The following is a 26,152-nucleotide window of genomic DNA, read 5'->3' as shown; positions in this document are numbered from 1 at the left end:
AGCTAGATACCTGCTTCAGAACTCTTGATAACCAGTTATTTTTATTACTTAAGATAATCTGCTCCATTAGCGCTAATTTTGGTAACCTCCCTTCCTCCATCTTGATTATTCTCAACCAATAATAAACAGTCTTCAACAAGGCCCTAGTGCTACTGTAATTGTTTATCTTTTGCATTTTGTTATCTTTTTATAAAGTAAAATGAAAAATACAGAAAATATATTCCCTGAATTACTTTTAATTTTCCAATTATTACTTTCTTTATGATAAATATCTTTCTCAAGTATACTGAAATTATTCTTTTGTTTGAAACAATCCACTGTGTTCGGATTGCTTATCATGATAAGCAATGTTTCAGACTACACAAACAGGATGAGATTAAATATTATCCCATGGAAAACTTCTATTCAGTATGCCAGCCAGGGGATTTCACTCTTCCCTAAGCAACTTCAACCTATTACACTGGGCAGAACAGTTTTTTTGTATTTACAGTATATAACACCAGAAATATGAGTGCCCCCTAAACCAATAAAATTGTATATTGTAGTAATAATAAATTTAATTGCTTATAACATTCCATTTATATTTTGTTATTCAGTCTTTGTTTATAATCAATTTGTTAAGGAATTCCAAAATCCAGCTGACCTCTTTGAGATAAATGAAAAAAAAAAACGGATAAAACTGAAGGGGTCTTCTCAGTTGTAATCCTCCTGTATTTTTCTACCTTTTTCCCTTTCATCCATTTAAAAAAAGGGCAGAATAGTTAAACAATTTGGTTTGGCTGGTAGTGTTACCAGTTGTTTGGAAGCAGTATAATGAGTCAAACAAAAGAAATAAAAACCTTAAGCTGAGCATTTAAATTTTTACTAGTTTGGGGAAATTTGAGCATGGATATAGTTTTCCTAACCAAAAACTGAGAATTATTTCAACAATTGAGATAGTGTATAAGTTAAATAAATAAGTTAATAAAATAAATGCTAAATGTTAAATCAATGTTTGTTGGTTCAATTTTAATTGAAGTAAATAAATTCCTAACCATAAACTTCTACTTGCTAATTCACATGTGGAGCTTTACCAAGTATTAATAGCTATGGCTGCTATTTTTAGCACAAAGACATTTACAGGGCCAATCTAGCACACCTTTTTATTCAATCAGCGTGACCTCTTCTAATGTCTGCAGTTGAATAACTAAGAGGGAAACATTTACTGTAAATACATCTCTATAGGTAGAGTTTGCTTTTCTCAGGAACTGCTTTTTTTAAATTGTTGAGTTCCTCTCAGCAGATATTACAGGTCAATGCAAAGGTTCCCTGAGATGGAATACTATACAAATTCTGCTTATATATTTTCCAATTCTTTCCATTAATTTTGTAATTCCACTGGAAATTTGTAACAAAAAGATTATATCCAGATGATTCATGACAGTATTGTATTCATTTCACAGGCAGAAATGAATATTTGCAAAGAAAGTTTTACAAGTTTCAACTAGCACCCCCTAAATAATTTTACATGTAATTTATAAGAACATTTTTTTACACTTCTGAACAATTGGGCCTAATATGCAGTAGCAGTAATAAATCTTCACAATGAATTCTACATGATTATTATAACCTAAATAGCTCATTGGAGAAAAAAAAACACCTCTTAATGATAAACATTTCTGTGATTGCCCCTCATTTTGTTTTTAAAAGAACCAGAAACATTCATGCCAATAAATATCTGTGATGTAATTTTATCTTGGCACAGCTGTTCCCTGATCAATATTTTATTACATATTTTATTTTATTATTTTATTTCATAAGCGGCTACTTCAGAGAAGGTCTGCTACTGTGTCTACATCCTATGTACCTCAGAAAGTAGGAGCTACTATGTCTACATTCTACGTACCTCAGATAATAGGAGCTCCCTCAGCAGGTTATACTTATGATACAGAAGCAGATTCTTTATGGCAAGATATTGCCCAATTAAAATGATATTGCACTGTTTGTGGCATTAAGATGAATAACTAGTATTTTTAATTAGGCCTGGAATTCTACCAGAACCCCAGGCAATGATTTTAAAATAGGATTTCTGCACTGTTGGGATTGACCAGATAGTCTTCTAGTCTGGTGTTTTATACCAGCTACAGCTTCTAGATTATCCCCAATGGCAGCCCCACACGGAGCATGTTGCAATAATCCAGATGAAAGGTGATTAAGTTTGAATAAGCTTTCATGTACTATTTAAATAGGAAGCCCAAGCTATGACCAGGGGGACCATTGTCTAACTTTGACTGTTGTTCCCTTTAAGATCCTACTTGGATTAGAATGTTCCAAAGACAATGTCTCATACCATACTATTTCAGCAAATATGTATAGGAACAGATATGCATTTACAAGAGAAAGTTCATATTTTCTATATCGATCCAGAGTAACTATCCTGTTTCCCCCAAAATAAGACATCCCCTGATAATAAGCCCAATTGGGCTTTTGAGCGCATGGCAATAAGGCCAAGCGCTTATTTCAGGGTTCAAAAAAGTATAAAACAGGGTCTTATTTTCCAGGAAACATGGTAGTGTTGTTAGGGTAACCAGAGTTGTTAGAGTGCCACATTATTTATTGATGATTCCTCTATTGTTCTCTTGTTCACCTGTTAATGGACAGCCAGTTCATCATTGAAAGAGTTAATTGAAGCTGTTTTGCTATATCCAGTCCCTCATAGCCTCCAGAAACTGGTTAAGGACTTCCTTAGCATTTCTAGCTCAGCCCAGAGGGAAATCTACTAGTGGATGTTATTAGTATATTGATGACACTCACCTCCACTGTTGGTTTCATATAGATGTTAAATGGCATAGAAGACAGCTCTGAGTAACCAAGGACATGAGCACTTCTTCCAGCACCACAGGTCAGAATTGCCTGCTCATATAGCAGTGGGATAACTTTACTGTGAGACTTGTCTACTTACCTCTCTCTGGAACATTCTAATCCAAGTACGACTACACCTGGAGCAGCAGTCAAAGTTGGGCAAAGGTCCCTCCTGGCTGTGGTTTGGGCTTCCTACTTAAATAGCAAGTGAAAACAAATGTCCCTTTCCCAATCCTTGAAAGAGACCAGAGGATTCCATGGTTGGCGGTATTAAACACCATGAAGAGTCTAAAAGAATCAGAAGGGACTCACCTAGGTCCTGATGTTAATGATAACTACCTAAGTGATCAGTACTGTTTCTGCCTCCATGACTTGCTTGGAATTCTGAGTGAAATCCAGATAGGTTGTTTCATGTAGAACTCTCTATAGATGTATCCCAGTTTTACTGCCGAGAAATTCCAGCATCAAACATGCCGAACTGTTAAAATAAGCATGTATAGCTTCTATAGGAAATACAAACTTCCTGTAAGTATGCATATATGTTCCAATGCATATTTGCTGAAAATAGATTCTGAATTATTAATAATAATTAGTTAATAATTATTAATACCATTTTAGTGGATGAATACAGAATTATCCCGAGTGAGTATGCATATACATATTCTCCTCAGAGCAGTTTAGTTTACATAACGTGCTAAACCAAAAGTAAGAAGGTAGTGAGTGTGTGAACTCAACCTTCTTGCTAGAAATTTCATTCCAATGTAACACAAGACAATGGTGAATAAATCTAGCCCCATGTGTATATGAACAAATCCTCTGTTCCAACTTGGCCTCAAACAAAAACTCTGAAGCTTTGATTCCATTTTTTTGATAACCCACACTTTGTGAATTATCTCAGTGCAAAATAGTGGTGACCACTCAATATGGTAATAATAGTAAAAAATAAACCGATGGTTACAATGAAATTAGCTTGCTTCTAGTCATCAAACAAAAATAAAAATATTCACATTCTTTTTTGTGGATGTGCTAGATAATGAAGTATGTTCAGGAGCCTGAGGTTTGCTGCAACTTGTTTTTAAACATTTAATGTTTAAATCATGCCCATCAGCCAGAAATATACATGGTATAGTGAGGAAAAACCCATGCATGGCAAATTTGCATGCCAGATGAGTCTGGTTTAAAAAAGAAATTCTACAAAAATTTGGATCAGCCTTAATACAATATATAATAAACTTTTAGATGAATAAATTCAAGAGGTGTGGTTTGCTTCTAATTAACATATTTTGCTATAACTTAATATTTCTTAGCAAACCACAACAAAGACTGTGTCTATGACTGATTTTAATAATAGTTGTAAGATACCTCAGGATGAGGAACCTTATACTATAATTAAAATGTACTACATACAGGTATTATATATTGCTTAGTCAGTATAAATGAGTCATTCATATATCAATCATTTCCTTTATCTAGTCCAGCAGTTAGTTTCATACTGCTGAATATAGATGTTGTCTTCACTGAAAAGATGAGCAGAATGTTAGGTGTGATTTGTTCATTTATCAAATGGTATTCCACATTATCTCTCTAATAAATTGAAACTTGGAAGCCAAGTTGTTGGAGGAGCAAGAAAACAGAGTTGAGTTATCTAATACTAATTTTTGCCTCACCATTTTGTCTCAAGCTTCTTCATTAATATTAAATAAATTCTGGCTTTATGTTTTTTTGTTTTTTTTAATTTGATTTATATGCCGCCCTTCTCCGAAGACTCAGGGCGGCTTACAATGTGCTCAGCAATAGCCTTCATCCTTTTGTATATTTATACAAAGTCAGCTTATTTGCATGTATATCAGAAGCTAATTATAATAAAGTGGCAGAGGGAATATGGAGATTTTATGATGTACCTCTCCATCCATACTTTTTAAATGGGTGGGCAACCCACAGTCATGGACCACATGAAACTCTTAAACATTCTGAGATGAGGATTAGATTCTGCAAGAGCCCTGGTGGTGCAGTGGTTAGAATGCAGAATTACAGGCTAACTCTGCCCACAGCATGGAGTTCGATCCTGACTGGCTCAAGTCTTCCAGCCTTCCAAGGTTGATAAAATGAGGACCCAGATTGTTGGGGGCAATATGCTGACATTGTAAACCGCTCAGCAAGTGCTATAAAGCACTATGGAGGGGTATATAAGTCTAAGTGCTATTGTTATTGCTACTGGATTCTGTTACATCTGCACAGGTCTTGCATGACCAGACTAGCTCATTGGGTTAAAATAAAGCTGATGAATAATATGAACACAACAACACAAGCTTTCAATTATTTATCTTTTATTATTTAGATAATACATAAATTAGCTTTATTTTCCATCTTTTTTTATTTTCCATCTTTGGCCTTTGCTTAGGAATTTGAAAATGGATTGACTTTGTAAAGCCTTGAACTTACTCTTCTCCTTTCCAACTTTTTAAGAAAGAAGACACTCTTTTGTTATCATAGGAATCAAGCAATATTTTAAAATCATAACATTTCATTTGAATTTTCTGTGGCATTCTATACTTCAACAGGCTAATGTAGCACACTAATAAAAAGACATCTGAAGAAACTGAAAAACATTTGAGTACCTAGATAACAATTAGCAAATTATGTTCCACCTTAGTTCAGAAGAAGGTCCAGTAAATATAATGGGAACTACTCCTGAGGAAACATGCACAGGACCATTTGATATCAGGGATGTAAAAATTGCCTACCCAGGTCTTCATAAAGCCCTTTCAGGGTTCACTGTTGAAAAGTACTTTTTACTGGGACAAAGCAAAAATCATTAAATACTGTGGGCCAATTATATTAACTGCATTTATTAATTGCAATTCAATTTAATTAGATCCAATTAATTGCACATCAATCAAATTAAGTTTAGTATTTGCACTAGCCCCCCCTTAGTGCAATTTTTAGCATGTTCACAAAAGCTAAGAAATCAGCTTACCATTTTTCTAAGAAATAATTCATGGTGGCAAGGCATGCTCTTGGTTTCCCAAGGCATGCATTTTGGTTTCCCAAAGCATGCACTTTGTTCAATATTTATAATAGTGGAAATTATTCTCAAGATTTTCAAGTTCTTTCAGCTGCTCTCAGTAGAAATAAAGAGATCCCGAATGTGCGTTCTTTCTCTTGTTGGAAATAGTTCAGTCTAGGCTCCTTATGTAAAATGTTGCTATTGCATGTTATAGCTGAATGGTTTGAGCTGTTGAGCAGAAACCCAAATTAAAAGAAGATCCAAACCTCTACCCAATTCAAAGAGAACAATAAGAACAAATGATTTCAGCACAGAACAGAAAAGAACAGAGCAATCTTAATAATTCTCAGAAGGGTTATTATCATATGACTCATGGCCAAATACATGTGGTTATAGGTATAATGTGCATATATAAAACCATTTTATAATGGTCAGAAATCAGTAGTATGAGAAGTCATTTAAGTTGTAGCATATTTTGCATGCTTGCTGATGGTGTGCACAAAAGTATCAATGTCTATGGAGATTCTCAGTCATCCAGGTCATAGTTGTCTCAAAGGTGCTTTTTCAAAAGGCAACTGAACAAAAAAAATATCTTCAAGAAAAAACAAATAAAGTCCAGTTGCCTTTTGAAAAAGCACCTTTGAGAGACAAAAGTATCAAGCTTTTTTAGAGAAACCCTTTTTCAAGAGGCAACCGGACTTTCTCTTTAAAGTCTCTTTAAAAAGGCCCTTTGGGACAACCATGACCTGGATGCAGTGGTGGGATTCAAGTAATTTAACAATTGGTTCTCTGCCCTAATGATTTCTTCCAACAACCAGTTTGCAAAACTGCTCAGAAAGTTAACAACCGGTTCTCCCGAAGTGGTGCGAACTGGCTGAATCCCACCACTTGCCTGGATGATTGAGAATCTCCATAGATATTTTGAGAGAAAGATTACTGTATTTTACTGGGTTTTTCCTGACGTTGGAAACTTAGAAGTGAATTTAAATGAACTTAGAGTATATTGTCCTTGCAGTAAACAATTTTAAATTAAATATTCAAAATGAGACAATTCTGCAAAATTAGCAGAAATAAATAATCAACATATGCACATTTACAAATATTTTCATGGAGTAATGTTCTAAGTACATTAAATAAATGAATAAAATATTATATTTTACAAAGTGCCACAATAATGTTTTGCACAAATTAGCCTCAGACATGCATTTCCCTGAAGAAAAAGCTTCATTCATAAGCTACCTTCAAAAGAAAATCAAGAAGAAAGGCATATCTGTCATCACAAAGTATTGTGCAACCTCTTGGATAAAAAATATAGATAATCCACTATTTACTCTGAAAAGTACAAAAAAAAAAAGAGAGAGAGAGATGGGAGGGTAAATTTGCACATCAGTACTAGTTAATCTAGCACTTGGACAGTGCCATTAATGCTATTCTTGTTTTCATCTGAAAAAGAAATTGGGTATCCATCCCCAGAGCAATTCTTTGCAAAATGCAACTGATTGAACTCAAAAGGGTAAAGCTGTACACAAAATATATGTACAGAAATGCTTCAGGTATTGTTTTTGGTCTCCAAGCTTTGATCCCCATGCACAGTTTCTCCATGGCAGTAAAAATTGTCTAGAAGTCTCACTGTCATCATCAAGTGTAACATATACATCTTTTTCATATGTGCCATTCCTTTCATTTTGATGCAGAAAAAGGGAAAGTGATGTGTACAAACAAATGCTTGTGTGTTTTGATTGAAATGAATGGGAAAGGTTCTGCAGCTGGAGTACCACATTAAAAGTTAATGTGTTAGAACTCTCTAACTTTGACCCATGCCTAGAGTTTAATAAGAGAAGGGTTCAGAAATATTTTGGGACAAAATATCCTTAGTGTGGCATTATCTGATGGAGAATAGTTTGAATATTTATGTCCTGCATAACATCAGCCTAATGGTCCTCACTGATAGAAGTTAGACATTTTATTTGCTGTTTATTTATATTATTTACATCCTGCCTTGATTATTTTTATAAACAACACAAGATGGTGAACATATCTAATATTCCTTTCTCCTCCTATTTTGCCCACAATAACAACCTTGTTGTTGCTGAGGTGAGTTATGCTGAGAGAGGGGGGAGAGGAGGGAGGGAGGGAGGGAGGGAGGGGGGGACTGTCTCAAGGTCACCCAGCCAATTTTCATGCCTAAGGCAGGATTAGAACTCAACAGTGCCCTGGTTTCTACTCTGATAGCCTAACCACATTCTCTCTAATTGTAGTTAGTACCTACATTTTGGATGTTACAATCTTTATGATTTTTAAAATAGAAAACAGCTTAATTTGATATTAGTAATGAGGCAATTAATTGGATGACATTCACCATGAATGTCACTTTTCTTGCAGAACAGTTTCATTTTTATTGTTAATTTTTTGGAAAAGTCATTTTGACTTATATTGTTGCCTATAGCTTACTTATTCATTCTTGAAGCTAATTTTAGAATGACTTATGATATTGCTTAGAATTTTGGTTATCTGGTCTTAATACTACTGAAAGGGATCTTATAAAAAACTCTTAAATGTTTTTATATATTATGTTGTGTCAGTTTTAAACATAGACAACCTATGTTTTTCAAAAGATTTTTTGGGGCCATTTTGAAATACATGGAACAAAATCAATCTGTTGTATCACTTCAATAATGTTACAAATCCACAGGATTACATTACTGACATAATGTGTAAACCATCGAATATTTTCCCCAATACTTTTTGATTATCTGCACCCTGCAAGTTTTTAATTTACAGAAACCCTGGGAAATAAATAAATAAATTTGAAAATTAAAAAAATGAGCTATCTCTAGATTTGGACAAGACGTAAAATTCAGAACTTATATACTAGATTCAGAAGAAGAAAGTTCTCATGTTGGATTCACTTTCATCCCTTCTATTTCGTCATAAAAAGGTTAGGAAGTACAATAATTACTTGAGATGCCATTTTAAGCCTAGACCAAAATCTAAGCATGGAAGATAGGCTGAAATTGCAGGGAAGTGGAATCATGACACATTCTTTGTAACTAACTTCCAATTATTACACCATCACCTCACCCCCACAACTTAGTGAGAGCACAGTTGCATGAATTGGCCCTCTAGCATCTGATTAGAGTTGGGAAGGAATAATTTGAGAATCTGATTTTAGAACTATAAGAATGTTGAAAACAATGGAGAGAAACTGTGTAGGTGTCTTAGTGAGAATACAATTTCTTCATTTGTTGTGCAATGTGGCTGTGCAGGGATATTTGCAATGTGGTGAAATATTCCATGAGTTGAGCAATAGCCAAACATGGCCAGGCCTTTATGATAGGGTGCTGGGCAAGGCCAGAAAAGCGTGGTATAATTTCAAGATGTTGTTGATTGAAAATGCTGTGGTACAGCACTAGGTATACTGATTCATCCATTTGGCAGCACCATTGCTATTATCAGAGAATCCTGTAATCAGGTTCAAAGAACGACACATTACTGTGGTCAGATTCTTTGGGTATTTTGTTTTCAGAAGATTATATGGAATGTGTTTCTTTTTTTTTCAATTGGTTAAAAGTAGAAGGTTGGAATCCAAAAAGTTGTCTGAAGGACCAAAGCTACCATCTGTCCAACAGAAGCTTAATTCAGATTAGTTTACTTTTCTAAACTCTCTCACAATAAATAAAAAGGACCATAGGAGCAAATCCATAGTTAGATTAGAGGAGAGAAGAAATAGAAGCATTTGATCCACTCTTTTTCCAAAAGAAAATTTAGACAAAGTAAAATTGATAACGAAGGATAGCAGTTAAGAAAATGAAATCCTAAATTAAAAAAAAAAAACTCACTGGGAAGAGTTAAGAAAACTATTTGTCCTATCCCCTTTGCCAAGCCCCTTGTTAAAAATATATAACAATGATAATAGGAATAATTAATGGAATTATTGTTAACAATTAAGTAAATGATGCATTTGATGATAATGTCTAAAAGAGTATTAAGAGTATTAAGAGACTGGGCAAAGTTAATAAAGGCCAACATTGTTATTTAGAATAATAGGAAGCAATCTTTACTGTCAGTGATATAAACAGAAGTCATGTAACACTTCCCATAGCATTATGAAATCATTGTATTTTTCTAACTCTACTGAACAGATCAAATAGTTTTGAATACTAGACACACATACACATCCCTTAATGACTATAGAGACACACATACTCTAATGGCCTGAAACTAATCATATTACTAATATAATTCCTTCATAATGAATCTAGAGTTTTTTTTCTACCAGCTTTAGACCTGCTCTGCCTGCTTTCACCTTCAGAATGGAAGGAAAGATTTTTTGTAAATATCCTACCCTCTACAACCATACCACCATTTCCTTTATTTTCTGGAAGCTCTCCAAATCTCTGGAGCAGGCTTTCAGAGGATTGCAAAGGGAAGGAGTAGCTGAATAAGTATGATTACTTGCCCACTTCAAGCAGTGAAAATGTTTTTATTGGATCAAAAGTCTTTCATAGACAAAAAAAAAGTTTCTTGCAATAAGAGTTTGCTAGATCCAGCCTAGGAATACAATGGAAGTTCTATGCTTTTCTCCATCTAAATTATATCCACCTCATTTCAAGAGCTTCAAGATAACCAATACACTGAGAAATGTGTTTTAATCATTGTAATTAAACATAAAGTTCTTTGGGAACATCAGATAATGCCAGATATACATATACCAGTCTTAGATGTTGCCTTATTACTTAATGTAGTACAAATTAGTCCGCTCAGCACGAGATGTTAGGCAACATTTTCTAATTTATCCAGATGACAGCTAGGCTTTCTAAAGAGAAGGAAGTAATAAAGTGGTTTTTTTTTTTAGCAGAAGTCCAAATTGTACCATTCTTGAAAGTTTAGAATTGTTATAGTTCAGTGAGATTCTGGCTATGTAGTATGGAGTACAAAGTAACAATCACAAGATAAAGCAGTTATTTAAAAAGTTGATAATTCCATACAATTAACAATTTGTTTTCAGAAATAACTAATATAGCTGTGCCTTGTAAGAAACAACTTGTTACATAGCTGTGCCTTGTAACAAGAAAGAAGGTGGCTCTGTGTAAACACATTCAATGTTTAAAGTTTTGGATTAGTGTTGATGTTGGATGATTATATCTGAAGTATGACTAAAAGCAAAAGATAGTAGAGAATAATTAGGCAGATGGTACACAAAACAAAGTTTCTGAAGTGAGAATGGCATTGTCCAATAAGTGCCAGCATTTACCTATGAATTCTCAAAATTTATAACCCACACAGTATGAATTTTATTATTCCCTATAGTGAAATCCATACAGTATGTTGCAGAATCATCCTAGCATTTAAAATTAGGTATTGGCCACTCGAATATAAAATGCAAACCTGGCTCCTGAAGAATATGTATGCATATCATCTGCAGTCATAAGCATGAAAATGTCAAACATCCAGTTATCCATGTATTGTTTCATTTATCATGCATGCAGAACAAAGCTATTTGCTGATGCATAAGACAAGAAGCAATCTAAGGCTGCACTTTAGGTAATTTATCTGGGGTTAAAGTCCACTGAACAAAAAGTTATTCTTCAGAATAAACAAGCCATGTGATCACCTTGTTCTATTGTCTTCTTGCACCTGCCATGTCAATCCTAAATTATACCTTCTATATCATTAAACACATTTGATATAAATCTATTAGCTAATTTTTATATTTTTCATTCCCTTTTTGAAATAAACTGTTAAGTTTGGGATTAGAACCACACCATGAAACTTGGAATGTATTATCAGGAATGATCTGATTTCCATAAAAAGAGGCAAATAGACAGAAAGACAAAAAAGAAGGGAGAGGGGGAGAGGAGGGAGAAAGAAGGAAGAAAATCCCTAAAGATTTATTAACAGCACATTCCTTTTACAGTGCAAAGGATGCCACTGGATCATACTTTTAGTCTCATTTCCCCCAATTTGCATTGGCCACCAGTTTTCAGATGTATTGACTATCCACTTTCAGTCACTCCCAATCAGCGTAGCCAGTCAACTTGGCACCTCCATAGACGTGAGATTTGTGACTGGTGGAGTTATGGTAAGCATATTTCAGATGTTACACTTAGAGTAAGCACTTTCCAAACATTTTTTTTTTTTAAGGTAAAGCAGCTTGTGAGCAGCAGCTCGTTTTCCTTGATATGTTCACAGTTAAAAGGGTCAATGTTTTAGAACGGCTCTGCAGCAACCATCCCCAGTCTTGGGCTAACCTGGCTTTGATTTAGCACCAGCTTTCAGAGGAAGAATTTAGAACTCATTCTAAATGCTTGGTAAGCTTCCACTATCTACTCTCATTAGAAGATTGTCTAATATATATATATATATATAAAAAAAAAAGGAGACGGAACATCATCCCTGGCCACAAACTGAAATGGTAGGGCTGTTTCTTCTCTACTTATGACTTAGGGTTCCCCACCTCCACCCCCAAATGTGGGGATGAGGAAAAAGCCTCCCCCACCCCTTCCAATGTCTTGTAAAAGGATTCCCTTTGAGTTAGACAAGGTAAGAGAGAGAGAGAGAGAGAGAGAGAGAGAGAGAGAGAGACGGAGCCATTTTGACCGTTGTGTGACAGTCACAAGCCAAGGAGGAATTTTGGGGTATGGGGCAGGGAGGAGTCCCCTCTTGAGAGCCTGAATGGGAAGGTGATGAGGAAGGCAGAGAAGGCGGCAGCAGCAGCCGGGCCGGCGGATGCGGATTGCAGGAGGTGGAGAAGAGACAGGCAGGTGCTGCATAGCCAGGAGCGCTAACGGGAAAGCAGGCCAAGTGCCGGCGCATCGGGAGGCGGCTGAGAGGAGAGGCTTAAGCATTAAAAAAAAAAAAAAAGGGCTTGGCGCTTGCTTTTACCTCGGATGCTCCAGGTCCAGCGGTAGAACTCCAAGGTGTCGTTCACTACGTTGGCTATGAGGCCCGGCTCTCCGGAGTGACCCATGGCTGCAGGCAGGCAGGCAGGCGGGCGGGCGACTTTGCAGCAGTCGTAGCAGCGGCCGGCAGCAGCAGCAGCAGCAGCAAAAAAAAGAAGAAGAAGAAACCGGCAGGCTTAGCTTAGGTCAGCTCAGCACAGGCGAGTCTTTGGCTCTCGGCCGGGGCTGCTGCTGCTGCTGCTGCTGCTGCTGCTGCTCCCCTCCTTCCAGGTGGAAATGAAATTTAAATCTCTGTCTCTGGGTGTCTATCTTCAAGCTCCGCCTCTCCGGGGACGACACCCGTGCCCGGGGCAGAGAGATGGCAAAGGCAGAAGAACCGGCGCCGAAGCCAGGCTGCAGCACCTTTGGGCATGGACCGTAAGCGCTTACGCACGTGACGCCTCTCTTTTTCCCGCCCCCTCTTTCCGGGTGGCATCTCCCGGCGCAGGCGCCCGCCCTGCGCATCTTGGAGAGTCGATTCACGCAAGGGATGCCCGGGTCAATCCCGGCCGTCTTCACTTAGGGTTGGAGGTGGAGCCCCGGGTCCTCAAGGTACTTTGCGGTATCTTGCGAAGGCTCGCGGGATTGCCGAGGCCCAGGCGGCCTTGCCAATCGGGAAACTGAGGCCAGCTGCCCCCCCCACCTTTGTGGTGGGGGAGAGGGAGGGGGGAACCTTTGGGGGGGATGCTGGATCCCCTCTGTATGAATGCTTCACCTCTTCCTCTGATCTTATGAAAGGCAACAGACCATAAAAGATACAATAAAGCAATACAGCACATCTGTGGACAAATACTGTCTTGGCAAAAGCCCTAGAACATCTTCTTAGAAAGGATATGTTTCATCCTTCCTCCCACTCGCTTTGGCTCCACCTAAACTTAAACCTTTAAAGCCTTTAAATGGTACAGCTCCCAAATATGATAACACAGGGCAATGATATACCAGAATTTAATGCCACCTGGTCCTGTCACTGAGAAAAAGCCAGCTGAAAGGAAGTTCCATTCCCATTATGGGGGGCATGGCACGGAATAGCCTTCCCCCCCCCACCAACACCACTTTATGGAATACTGTCCCCACAAAGTATATGCAGCCTTCCCCTTCTCCGCAGTTCTCTATAAACAGATTAAATCTATTTTATTTCAAGATGCTTTTGGTTCCAAGTGATGGAGGGCGCCAATCTTGCAGTTGATCCTTGTTTTTCTTCGTTGTTGATGTACATTTGGATTTTTTTTTACTGTGGGGCACAGCCAATAGGCCTTTGGGATTTCAGTCATGTAAAATAAATAGAAAAATATAGGCACCCGTCAAAAAATATAGGCACCTTCTGTTTAACATTTATGTGAAGCCGCTGGGTGAGATCATCCGTGGCTTTGGGGTGAAGTGTCAACTGTATGCCGATGACACGCAGTTGTACATTTCAACCCCAGGCCACCCCAATGATGCCCTTGATGTGATGTCCCACTGCCTGGAGGCCGTGCGGATCTGAATGGGGAGGAACAGGCTCAGACTCAACCCCTCCAAGACTGAGTGGCTGTGGCTCCCGACGGCCCGATATAGCCAGTGACACCATTGCTGGCTATTGGGGATGAGATCTTACCCCCCTCAGAGAGGGCCTGGACTCACGGCTGTCCTTGGACTATCATATGACGGCTGTGGCCAGGGGGGGCTTTTTATCAGGTTCACCTGATCTCCCAGTTGCATCCCTTTTGGATTGGGACGCCCTGCGCACAGTCACTCATGCCCTCGTCACTTCCCGGCTGGACTATTGTAATGCTCTCTACATGGGGCTCTCCTTGAGGAGCACCCGGAGGCTCCAGCTGGTCCAGAATGCAGCCGCGCGAGTAATAATGGGGGCAACTCGTCGCTCCCATGTAACACCCATCTTGCGCGAGCTGCACTGGCTCCCGGTGGTCTTCCGGGTGCGCTTCAAGGTGTTGGTTACCACCTTTAAAGCGCTCCATGGCTTAGGACCTGGTTACCTACAGGACCGCATTCTGCCACTGATTGCCTCCACCAACCAATACGCTCCCACAGAGAGGGCCTCCTCAGGGTGCCGTCAGCCAAACAGTGTAGGCTGGCGACCCCCAGGGGGAGAGCCTTCTCTGTGGGGGCCCCAGCCCTATGGAATGAACTGCCCCTGGACATACGAAGGATCCCCGACCTCCATGCCTTCCGTCACGCTCTGAAGACCCTATTATTCCAGCAAGCTGGTCTGACAGGATAAAGGTTTTTAAATTGGGTTTTGATAGGGGTTTTAAAATGATTTTAGTTGGATGTTTTAAATTTGGCCGAATGATTGAATTATTTTAATAAGCTTTTAATTTTTGTTGTACATTGTTTTTACCATGGCTGTTCACTGCCCTGAGTCCCTCGGGAGAAGGGCAGTATATAAATATAATTAAACTAAACTAAACTAAAATCCTTGCCTCGGTGTCTTAAAGGGGCTCATTTAGGTACCCCGAGCTGTTTAGGACTTTAAACATTAATAACAATACCTTAATTTGAGATAGGAAGAGAATAGACAGCCCACCTTTATTCATCAAAATTGGTGTAATGTAGGACTAGTGAAACATGCTTGAATTTGTGCCCTGTTTTGAAACTTGCTGGCCTGGCAAAGAAGCAATGGAGCAGTTTGCCAGGATTATTTAATCTCTGCATTTTTGCCTCTCACCAGTGTTTATTGGTGGAAAGAAGTACACCTGGCCCATCAGAACGGTTGAGGAAGAGGAAGCTGGTAATGGCTGTTTATGATTCTTTTGCGAAGCATTTGCTTCAACTTTAAATCAATTTTATTCTGCTTTACTTTGAGCAGCTTTCTTCTTGACTTGGGCCTCTCAGAATCTAGTCCCTCTGCAAAAATCTAGTAGGGGGACCACTATGTTGATGTAATTCTTGATTCTTAAGAAATCAATATCATATAGCTAGGATTACAGTCTAAGACATTAATTATTTTCACATCTTAAAGCAATAAATTCCATTAAATATGCAATGTAATTTGGATTATTTGGATGCTGCTGCTCAGTTACATGGCGTGTCCATGTAAGCCTTTAAGATGTAAAACCATTCAATCATGACAGTATAGTAATACTTCAATCAACATAACAATCATAATCAGGTTCATGATAAGATCCTGTGTGTGTTTGTATATGCATTTTCTACACACACACACATACAACAACATTGTGCAAATAAACACTGGGTTTTTAATCACCAGAATAGTGCTATATATATATCTTGATATGTGGGATTTTTGCCTTTATCTAAACCGGGCAGATACACAATACAATGTCGAATTCCAATTGCACAGCAGCAGAAGCATATTAAATGGTGTAATCAGATATTGGTTTAGTTTGTCTAATGTTCCTTTAAATTAAAAGGTTTAATAGTAACCACATTAGATTTCTATATTCTTATGGAAATAATTCTGGTTTCTAGTATATCTTCTCATGGATACATATGATCTTTCCACATTTATTCTATCTAGTGATATTTAGGTAATATCAATGCTATCACTGAAAATTTCAGATGGTTCAGATTTCAGCCAAAATACACTATTCAAAGTACATTTTTTGCTCTGATAACGTCAATTAAACTAAATGTATATGAACAAGAACAGGGGTCTGCAATCTTTAACACTCAAAGAGCCATTTGGACCCATTTCCCACAGAAAAGAAAACACCGGGAGCCACAAAACCCTTCCCATGCCTGACTATTTCTTGAGCGGCCACAAAACAAGCATATGTAGTTGAAATTAAATATTCTGCTTTCTTCTGAAACTTTTCTTTTCTTGGATTTATCCATGGTTGGCCTACCGGGGGTTGAAAAGCTCAATAAATCTTGTGCCGGCAGGTGTCGCACATTGGTGGTTGTGATGCATATTTTGAGTGACAGGGAGCCGCAGCAGAGGGGTGAAAGAGCCACATGCAGCTCCAGAGCTGCAGGTTGCTGACCCCTGGACTAGAATATATCAAGGTCATTCTCAAATATAAACCTGCCTAACTTTAAAATCTGCTTCAAGGTCCATATTCTTGATCTTTTTTCCTTTAAAATATTATGCAGAGGGAAAACCTGCCCCTCCATTTTTTGAAATATCTTCCTAAGATATATTTGTATAACCTCAAGAATTGCAGTCTTTTAAATTACAGGTTAAAATTGTTTTTATTTGTTTTGCTAAACTAGATATTTCTGGTTAAGCTGTGTGCAGTGTGATCAGTAGTTTATAAGATAATAAATGAGGACTGGAAAATTTCAGATTCATACAGGCCTAAATATTAACTCTCAGCTCAACCTATCTTATAAATGATTGATGTGACAACAAATAAATTGGAGGAAGAAAAGTTATGTATACAGCTTTGAGCTCCTGAAGGTAAGATGGGATATAAATATAATGAATGCATAAATAAAATCAGTTAAGAAGATTGCAACAAAGAGGCCAAGGCAGAAACATATGGAAATTATTTTGTCCATGAGGAGAGCAGCATTGTTGCATTAATGCTCCCCATAAATACTCATGGTATTTAGACGTGTACTGCCTCAGCCACAGTTATAATTTATAATCATATAATCAGTAATAGCCCTCTTGACATAAGAAGTTAACAATCTCCTGGTTTCACTTATCCTGTTGCTATAGAAGCCAAGGCTTGAGTAATGCTGTGTACCACTGCCTAGAATGGAAGGACACAAAAGACTTAAAGCACACAGTGAGTGAAGCCCAAGGACTGTAGTAGAAGTGGACACTGATACACCAGAGTATCATTCGATACCTGAGCTGTTATTTCAGTTGAATGACCAGTCCAAAACCCGGGTTGATATGGTTTGGAAAAGCTATAGAATTTAAACCGGAAACAAATTGTGAGGGGGCAATTCTGTCAAAGATTTTAAATAAATAAATAAAAAAGAAGCAGAGAGACAGGCCAGTAATGGAAATAAAAAGAGAGATCTAAGGAGGGTTTCCTTGACAAATTTGCCAGTACTTGATGTAGGACATAAGACAGGAAAAGAGTAAGAAAGAAAATAAAAAAGGAAAGGGATTAGTGAGGGATATACTGTATAGTGAGGCTCCTCCATAACCCAAAGATGAATTCAAATGCAAAGGAAGTTGTAGAAGATAAGACAAATAAGGAAGGAGAGGTAGTGGAATGGAATGGAATGGAATTCTTTATTGGCCAAATGTGATTAGACACACAAGGAATTCGTCTCCCATGCATAAGCTCTCAGTGTACATGCAAAACAACAAAGTAATAATAATCATATGACCAGATGATGGTGATGGTACTTATTCTCTATTGGTATCATTATTCTCTATAATAACGAATATTTTTCATTATTCTCTATTGGTATCATTCTCTATTGGTATCATTATTCTCTATAATAACGAATATTTTTCATTATTCTCTATTGGTATCATTCTCTATTGGTATCATTATTCTCTATAATAACGAATATTTTTCATTATTCTCTATTGGTATCATTCTCTATTGGTATCATTATTATGATTCGCTCCTTTCCTTCCTGTAGAAGGAAAGGAATAAACAGTGGTCAACCCTTTACTAAAGAATTTATTCCAAGTTGCATTGAAAGAAGACTTGGGAGAAAACACATCCCTCACTTCAGTGATAAATAGTGCTAATAAAAAAAGGAAAGGTACAGAAAAGATTATGATGAGTCCCTGATCTAAAACATAATGGTAGCCTGAGTAAAAGTTTCCTTTGCTTATTGCCAATAATAAAAATACCTATCCAAAGCTATCCTATGTGTGTCTACAGCTTGTGAGGAGGGAGCTCCATCTAAATGTTTTCCTTTATGACTGAGTATCATGGACACTGATGTATCTTAAGTACCTAAGATAGCAATAAGGACTGATGCATTTTTACATTGAAACTAAGTTTTAGTGTAAAATTATCAATTAAGAATGCTATGGAAATATATTTTCTTGGCCATCCCATAACTGCATAATGAAGTTGCATATAGTTGAATGTAGAGTTTATGACCAGGATAGATGGACTATATGGAGCTATCTTGTACAATAGCCCAATTTGGGCAACATTGTTTCTCCAGATACCCATTTACAGCTTGCTTCAACTTTATCATAGTCATCACTACCATTGCAATCACCTCCTCCTTCTGTCCTGAATGTTCTGAGTTTTATAATCCTTACTTATGTTGCTGTCATAAAAGGCCACCAATCCCACAAGCTCTTCCCACAGCTACTCCTAATCATAGGTGGTAAAGACTTGCCTTTGCCAATTAGTTACCCTAATCCATACGGCTATATTGCATAAAGCTTGACAAGTAATTCAACTGGCAGCAAGCAATGATCCTAATGTTTTCCCTCCCCTGTTGTAACATTCACTATACCTTAATTAAGATGGCCATGAATGTCTCCATCTCAAGACCAGATCAAGGCTATAAACATAGGCAAATTATTGGCAGCACTTCAAATAGGTCTCTCAAAATAATTTTCTTAAGAGTGTTAAAGACACAGGACTAGTCTAAAAAATACTAGTCTATTAAAAGATGAAAGAAAAAGGTGTTTGAAAAAAAAAACCCAAAACCAACCCACAACATACCAGGAAATGAACACAGTGAGGTGGGGTACTTTAGTAAGAATGTGTAAACCAATGCTTCCCATTTTTTCCCCCTTCGTTACCCAAACCTGCTTATTAGAAAATATTTTATTTAAATGTCCCTGTTGGGTAATGGGTTTCTATGTCATTAACCAAAGAAAAACACTTTTACTCAATTTACCCCAATGTTGGAAGCATGGTATGAAATATCTACTATCTATATTGAATGCCTTGAAATTCCCAGGCCCTGGGGAAATGCAGTCTAGAATACTGAAGGAAGTGGTTGGGACCTCTGCCATATGTCTGTCAGAAGAATTTGGGACTGGAGAGGATTAGAGAAAAGCAAATACAGTCCCCTCTTTTCAAGAAAGGAAAGAAAGATGATCTCTGCAATGATTGATAAGTGAGCCTAACTTCATTATCTGGAAAGATGTCTGACAGGAATACAGAACAAGAGTGCCATCCCATCTGGACATGTTTCTGTCTACTTTGATGAGACATAGTCAATCATACTTGGATTATTAAAATAGTCTGTTAGCAGGTGTCTTTGATTCTTCTCATTGTCTCCTGATTTTAGTCCAGACCAGTGCATCTGGACCATTTTGGATCTTCCAGGTTAGTGTTATGTTTAAGTACACTTAAGGGCTCTTTACTAGTACTCTATTTGACCCAGAACTGAGTTTTCATAGAATCATAGGGCTGAAAGGGACTTTGGAGGCCTTTAGTCCAACATCCTGCCCAAGAACAGGAGTCATTATACCATTGCAGACAAATAGTTGTCCAATCTTTTCTTGAAAATCTCCAGGGATGGAGCACTCACAACTCCAAGAGATAAGCTGTTCCATTGATTCATTATTTTTACTGTCAGGAAATTCGTCCTTATTTCCAGGTTGAATCTCCCTCTAATAAGTTTCTACTCATTGCTTCTTATCTTTCCCTAAGGTGCTATCGAGAATAAATTGACACACTTTTCCCTGTGACAGTCCTTCAAGTATTGGAAGACTGCTATATATCTTTCCTGAGCCTTCTCTTTATTAGGCTAAACACACCTGGTTCTCTTTTCTGTTCCTCATATGATTCAGCCTCTAGATTCCTTATCTTTGTTGCTCTTCTCTGCACTTTCTAGGGCCTCCACATCTTTTTTTGAATTGTGGTGACCAGAACTGGACAAAGTATTCCAAACTGGTACGATCATTTCATGTGATCTTGATGCTGTCTCTCTGTTGTTGTAGCCTAAGACTGCATTAGTTATTTTGGCAACTGTAGCACACTGCTGGCTCATACTTAAGCAGTGATCCACCAGGACATCTACCGGTAAATCCCTCTCACTGTTACTACTGTTGAGCCGGGTATCTCCTACTCTATACCTGTGCATTTCGTTTTTCCTGCCTAAGTGCAGGATCTCACTTTTCTTATCACTAAACTGCTTCTTGCTGGATAGGGCCCAATGCTCAAGTCTGACAAGATCTCACTGAATTTCAAGTTTACCTTCCAATTGTTGCCAAGTGTTGGCAATTCTCCCTAGCTTGTTGTTGTCTGCAAATCTGATGAGTTTCCTTTCATCTAGATATTTATGAAGATGTTGAAGAACACCAGGCCTTGAGACAGAACCTTGAGGTTACCCCACTGCATGCTTCCCTTCACGTAGATGTACAGTAGCTCTGTTGAGGACTACATGCCGAGTGCGGTTGTTGAGCAACTGTGAATCTATCTGGTGGTGGTTCTGTCTATCCAATACTGTTCTATCTTATCAAGACATAGGTTGTGGTCTACCTTGTCAAATGCCTTACTGAAGTCCCAAGTATACTATATCCACAGGATTTCCCTGATCCACTAGTTCAGTCAGAATGGGATGTTTAGGCATGGACTCTTGGCCGCACCTCCTTCACCCCCAGCCACCCATCCCATCCCATTTACAGGCAGCTTTCTTCCTCCATTGGCCCTCCCCTGGCCATTCTCCATGGCCAATGGGCCCCTGGCCCTCTGCCCCTTTGGCCTTTGGCTGTGCAGGACAATTAGGCTCCAGCCAATCAGGTGGCAGGCAGAAGCAATGCTGCTGTGGGGGCAGTGTACTATTGGCGATGGGAGAATGTAGTGGGGGGGCAGTGTGCGATTCAAGAGTTTTTATAAAAACACTGGCTTCTCCGCAAGTCTGCAATTGCAGAGGGCATGGGGGGGATGTGCAAGTAAATGGCAAGGCTGGCATGGCTTCTGTGATTGCAGGGTGCATGAGGGAGCTTCGGCAGGTGAATGGAGGTGGTGCATGGCTTGGGGGAACCCTGCCATTGCCACTCCGGCCTGAGGCCTAATAGACAGTTCAGCTGCCCCCAAGCCATGTGCTCCATTCACCTGCTGTGCCCCCCCCAGCCCCCTGCAATGCCAGAGACTGTGCCGGTCTTGCTGTTTGCCTACACCCTCCCCACATACCCCCTGCAAAGCCAGAAGCTGCGCTGGCCTTGCTCCTCCTTTCTTCTTTCGTTGGAGCTGACTTGAGTTGCAAGCCAAGCTGTCTTTGTGAAGCCCTCTTGAGGTGCCCCTCCCTCCCTTCCTGGTCCCTCTCAACACACTGTCTGTCCTTTTCCCCCAGTGGCCCTGGCGGTTGCTACTCTCACTGCCACTCCCTCTCTTTCCAGTCCTGTTGACAGATCTGCAAGGCCCCAAAACTTGCAGATCAGCCACAGTTCTTAAAAAAAAAAAAAAAAATGCATCGCACACTGCCCCCCCCAACCCTTGCGATCGCACACTGCCAATCATACACTGCCCCCTCAGCACCATTGCTTCTGCCTGCCACCTGATTGGCTGGGGGCTATTTGTCCCGTGCAGCCAAAGGCACAGTCAAATGGTGATGGCTGAATGGGCAGGGACAAAGGGCAAGGGGTGGAAGGCCAGGAGCCCATTGGCTGTGGAGAATGGCCAGGGAGGGCCAGCGGAGGAGGAAAGCTGACTGTAAATGGGCTGAGGCAGGTGGCTGACGGCAAAGGAGGAGCGACCAAGGGTCCCTGCCTAAATGTTCTAAGTCCAGTTCAGTCACTTTATCAAAGAAGGCAATATGGTTTGTCTGGCATGATCTTTTTTTAACAAACCCATGCTGGTTTCCAGTAACGCCTTGTTCAGTTCTAGATGCACATAAATCTGCTGCTTGATTATCTTTTCCAAGATTTTCCCAGGTATTGATGGCAAGCTGATTGGTCTGTAATTCCCGGGATCCTCTTTCTTTCTTTCTTTCTTTCTTTCTTTCTTTCTTTCTTTCTTTCTTTCTTTCTTTCTTTCTTTCTTTCTTTCTTTCTTTCTTTCTTTCTTTCTTTCTTTCTTTCTTTTGGCAATTGTTACAATCCTTAGTTCATTCTGAGCTTCCTGACTCCATCTTTGGGGCTATTTGCTGGTATACTGCTCTAATAATAAACCCCTCTTTTCATTTTTTTATACTTGTCCTTTCTTGTTCCTCACTTATATTTGTCATTCAGTTCGTCAGAGAGCTCTTTGGGCAGCCATGCTGGTCTCATTTAGAGTCTCTTGTTGTCCCTTTTCTGTGGTATTGCTTTGTTTATCTCATTTTTCAGAGTATCCCAAGCATCCTGTACTTTTTTTCCCTTTAAGATTTCAAACCATGGAATCCTTCCTATTCTCTCTCTTAGTCCGTTGAAATTTGCTCTCTTAAAGGCTAATATACTATTCTGTCTTTGTGCCTGCATTATGGTGAATTCTAGTATGACATGGTCACTCTCCTAAAATTCCTAGAACTTCCACTACTTCAACAATTTTGTCTCTATTAGTAAGAAGTGTAGCTAAGTTCCCTTCTGTACCTTTTGGCTGATAAAGTTGTCAACTGGGCATGTCAGGAACCTCTTTGATCTCCCACTCCCTGTAGTGTTTGCTTCCCAGTTGATGTCAGGGTGGTTAAAATCCTCCATTATTACAGTGGTGTTTTTCCTGCACACCTCAGTTAAATGATTGGTGAAAATTTTGTCTATTTCCTCAGCTTGGTTGGGTGGCCTGTAGTAAACACCTAGAGCAGTGATGGCTAACCTTTTTGTGGGCCTGTTGTTTGCCTCCCAAATCCCCCCATGTGTCACGTTTTTGCCCTCCCCAGCTCCCAGGAGCACTCTGCAGGTCTCCCAAACCCTCTGCGTGTCCCTTTTTGTGAAAAATGGGCCCTTTTTTTTGCAAAAATGGAATGTGCAGAGAGTTTGGGAGGCCTGCAGAGTGCTCCTGGGGGCTGAGGAGGCCAAAAAACTTTTTTCCCCTTGTTTTCCTCTTTCCTCCTGCATCTTATACTCCAGTATGTTTTAGAGTCTGAAAAATATGGTAATAACCAAAAGCCAACATGGGTTTGTCAAAAACAGATCCTGCCAGACTAATCTTATTGCATTCTTTGACAAAGTGACAAAACTAGTGGACCAGAGGAATGCTGTCGAAATAATTTACTTGGACTTCAGTAAGGCATTTGACAAAGTAGACCATAACCTACTACTTGATAAAACAGAAAAATGTGGGTTAGACAGCATTACCACCAGATGGATTTGTACTGGCTGACCAACCGCACTCAACATGTAGTCCTCAATGGAACTGCATCTACATGGAGGGAGGTATGCAGTGGGATACTCCAGAGCTCTGTTTTAGGCCCAGTAGTCTTCAATGTATTCATCAATGATTTGGACAAGGGGATATATGGGGAACTCATGGTCAAATTTGCAAAGGTAGCAGGAATAACCAACACTCCAGAAGATAGGCTTAAGATACAGAAGGATCTTGACAGACTTGAACATTGGGTGCTATCCAACAAAATGAAATTAAATGGTGAAAAAAGTAAGGTTCTACATTTAGGCAAGAAAAACAAAAATGCACAGGTACGGTATATGTGGTACCTTGCTTAATAGTGGTGACTGTCAGGGGGATCTTGGAGTCCTAGTGGATAATCACTTAAATATGAGCCAGCAGTGTGCTGCAGCTGCCAAAAAAGCCAACATAATTCTAAGCTGCATAAACAGAGGGATAGAATCAAGATCATGTGAAGCGTTCATACACTTTATAATGCCTTGAGAAGGCCACACTTGGAATACTGCATCCAATTTTGGTCGCCACAATGTAAAAAAGATGTTGAGACTCTAGAAAGAGTGCAGAGAAGAGCAACAAAGATGATTAGGGGTCTGGAGGATAAAACATATAAAGAATGGTTGCTAGAACTGGATATGTCTAGTCTTATGAAAAAAAGGACTAGGGGTGACATGATAGCAGTATTCCGATATCTCAGGGTTGCCACAAAGAAGAGGCAGTCAAACTATACTCCAAAGCACCTGAGGGTAGAACAAGAAACAATGGATGGAAACTAATCAAGGAGATAAGCAACTTAGAACTAAGGAGAAATTTCCTGACAGTTAGAACAATTGATCAGTGGAACAACTTGCCTCCAGAAGTTATAAATGCTCCAACACTGGAAGTTTTTAAGAAGAGATTGGATAACCATTTGTCTGAAGTGGTATAAGGTTTCCTGCCTAACCCAGGGGGTTGGATTAGAATACCTCCAAGGTCCCTTCCAGCTCTGTTTATTCTATTCTATTCTATTCTATTCTATTCTATTCTATTCTATTCTATTCTATTCTATTCTATTCTATTCTATTCTATTCTAGTCTAGTCTAGTCTAGTCTAGTCTAGTCTATTCTAGTCTAGTCTAGTCTAGTCTAGTCTAGTCTAGTCTAGTCTAGTCTAGTCTAATTCTATATGGAACTGAACACACTCAAAATTGTAGAAAGGGTGGTAGACTTTAGGAGAAACCCTCCCATACTACCACCTCTTACAATGCTAGACAACACAGTATCAACAGTAGAGACCTTCACATTTCTAGGTTCTATCATATCTCAAGACCTAAAACGGACACCTAACATAAAAAAACATCAAAAAAGCACAACAAAGAATGTTCTTTCTGCGCCATCTGAGAAAGCTCAAACTGCCCAAGGAGCTGCTGATACAGTTCTACAGAGGAATTATTGAGTGTCATCTGCACCTCTATAACTGTCTGGTTTGGTTCTGCAACCCAACAAGACAGACACAGACTTCAGAGGATAATTAGAACTGCAGAAAAAACAATTACTACCAAGCTGCCTTCCATTGAGGACCTGTATACTGCACAAATCAAAAAAGGGATGTGAAAATATTTACAGACCCCTCGCATCCTGGATATAAACTGTTTCAACTCCTATCCTCAAAACAACGCTATAGAGCACTGCACACCAGAACAACTAGACACAAGAACAGTTTTTTCCCGAACACTATCACCCTGCTAAACAAATAATTCCCTCAACAGTATCAAACTATTCACTAAGTCTGCATTACTATTAATCTTCTCATCATTCCTATCACCCATCTCTTCCCACGTATGACTGTATGACTGTAACTTTGTTGCTTGTATTCTTACGATTTATATTGATTGTTTCCTAGTATGATTTGATTGCTTTTTTGTATCCTATGACTATCATTAAGTGGTGTACCTTATGATTCTTGATGAATGTATCTTTTCTTTTTATGTTCCCTGAGCATATGCACCGAAGACAAATTCCTTGTGTGTCCAATCACACTTGGCCAATCAAGAATTCTAATTCTAATATGATTCCATTGCAAAACATTTATTTAGAGACTTTTTCTTCCTTTAAGGTAGAAGCAGATCTCTTCCTGTGGCCTAAGACCCTTTGAATAAGTGGACCCAGAGGTCATGGCAGTATCTCCAGAGGGGCTACAGTTTTCAGTCCTTGTATATCAAACACACCCACTCAACCACCATTATTTTCAGAATTTGTTTTGTTAAA

The 26,152-nt window shown here is 38.9% G+C and overlaps 1 protein-coding gene across 1 annotated transcript in view; it reads right to left on the bottom strand.

Moving 5' to 3' along the window:
* Positions 1–12,818, bottom strand: part of ELOVL4 (ELOVL fatty acid elongase 4) — a 42,547-nt gene extending 29,729 nt beyond the window's left edge. Inside the window, exon 1 of the mRNA XM_070954370.1 lies at positions 12,734–12,818. Within this exon, the coding sequence (XP_070810471.1) occupies positions 12,734–12,818 (85 nt within the window). The remainder of the gene's footprint in view (positions 1–12,733) is intronic.
* Positions 12,819–26,152: the final 13,334 nt, after the last annotated feature.

This window comes from Pituophis catenifer, unplaced genomic scaffold (assembly GCF_029215685.1).
Source record: "Pituophis catenifer annectens isolate HBS135680 unplaced genomic scaffold, rPitCat1.0.hap2 SCAF_1, whole genome shotgun sequence".
Classification (NCBI taxonomy): domain Eukaryota; kingdom Metazoa; phylum Chordata; class Lepidosauria; order Squamata; family Colubridae; genus Pituophis; species Pituophis catenifer.
The sequence above is the reverse complement of the archived record's forward strand: the minus strand, read 5'-3'. Positions and strand labels throughout refer to the sequence as shown.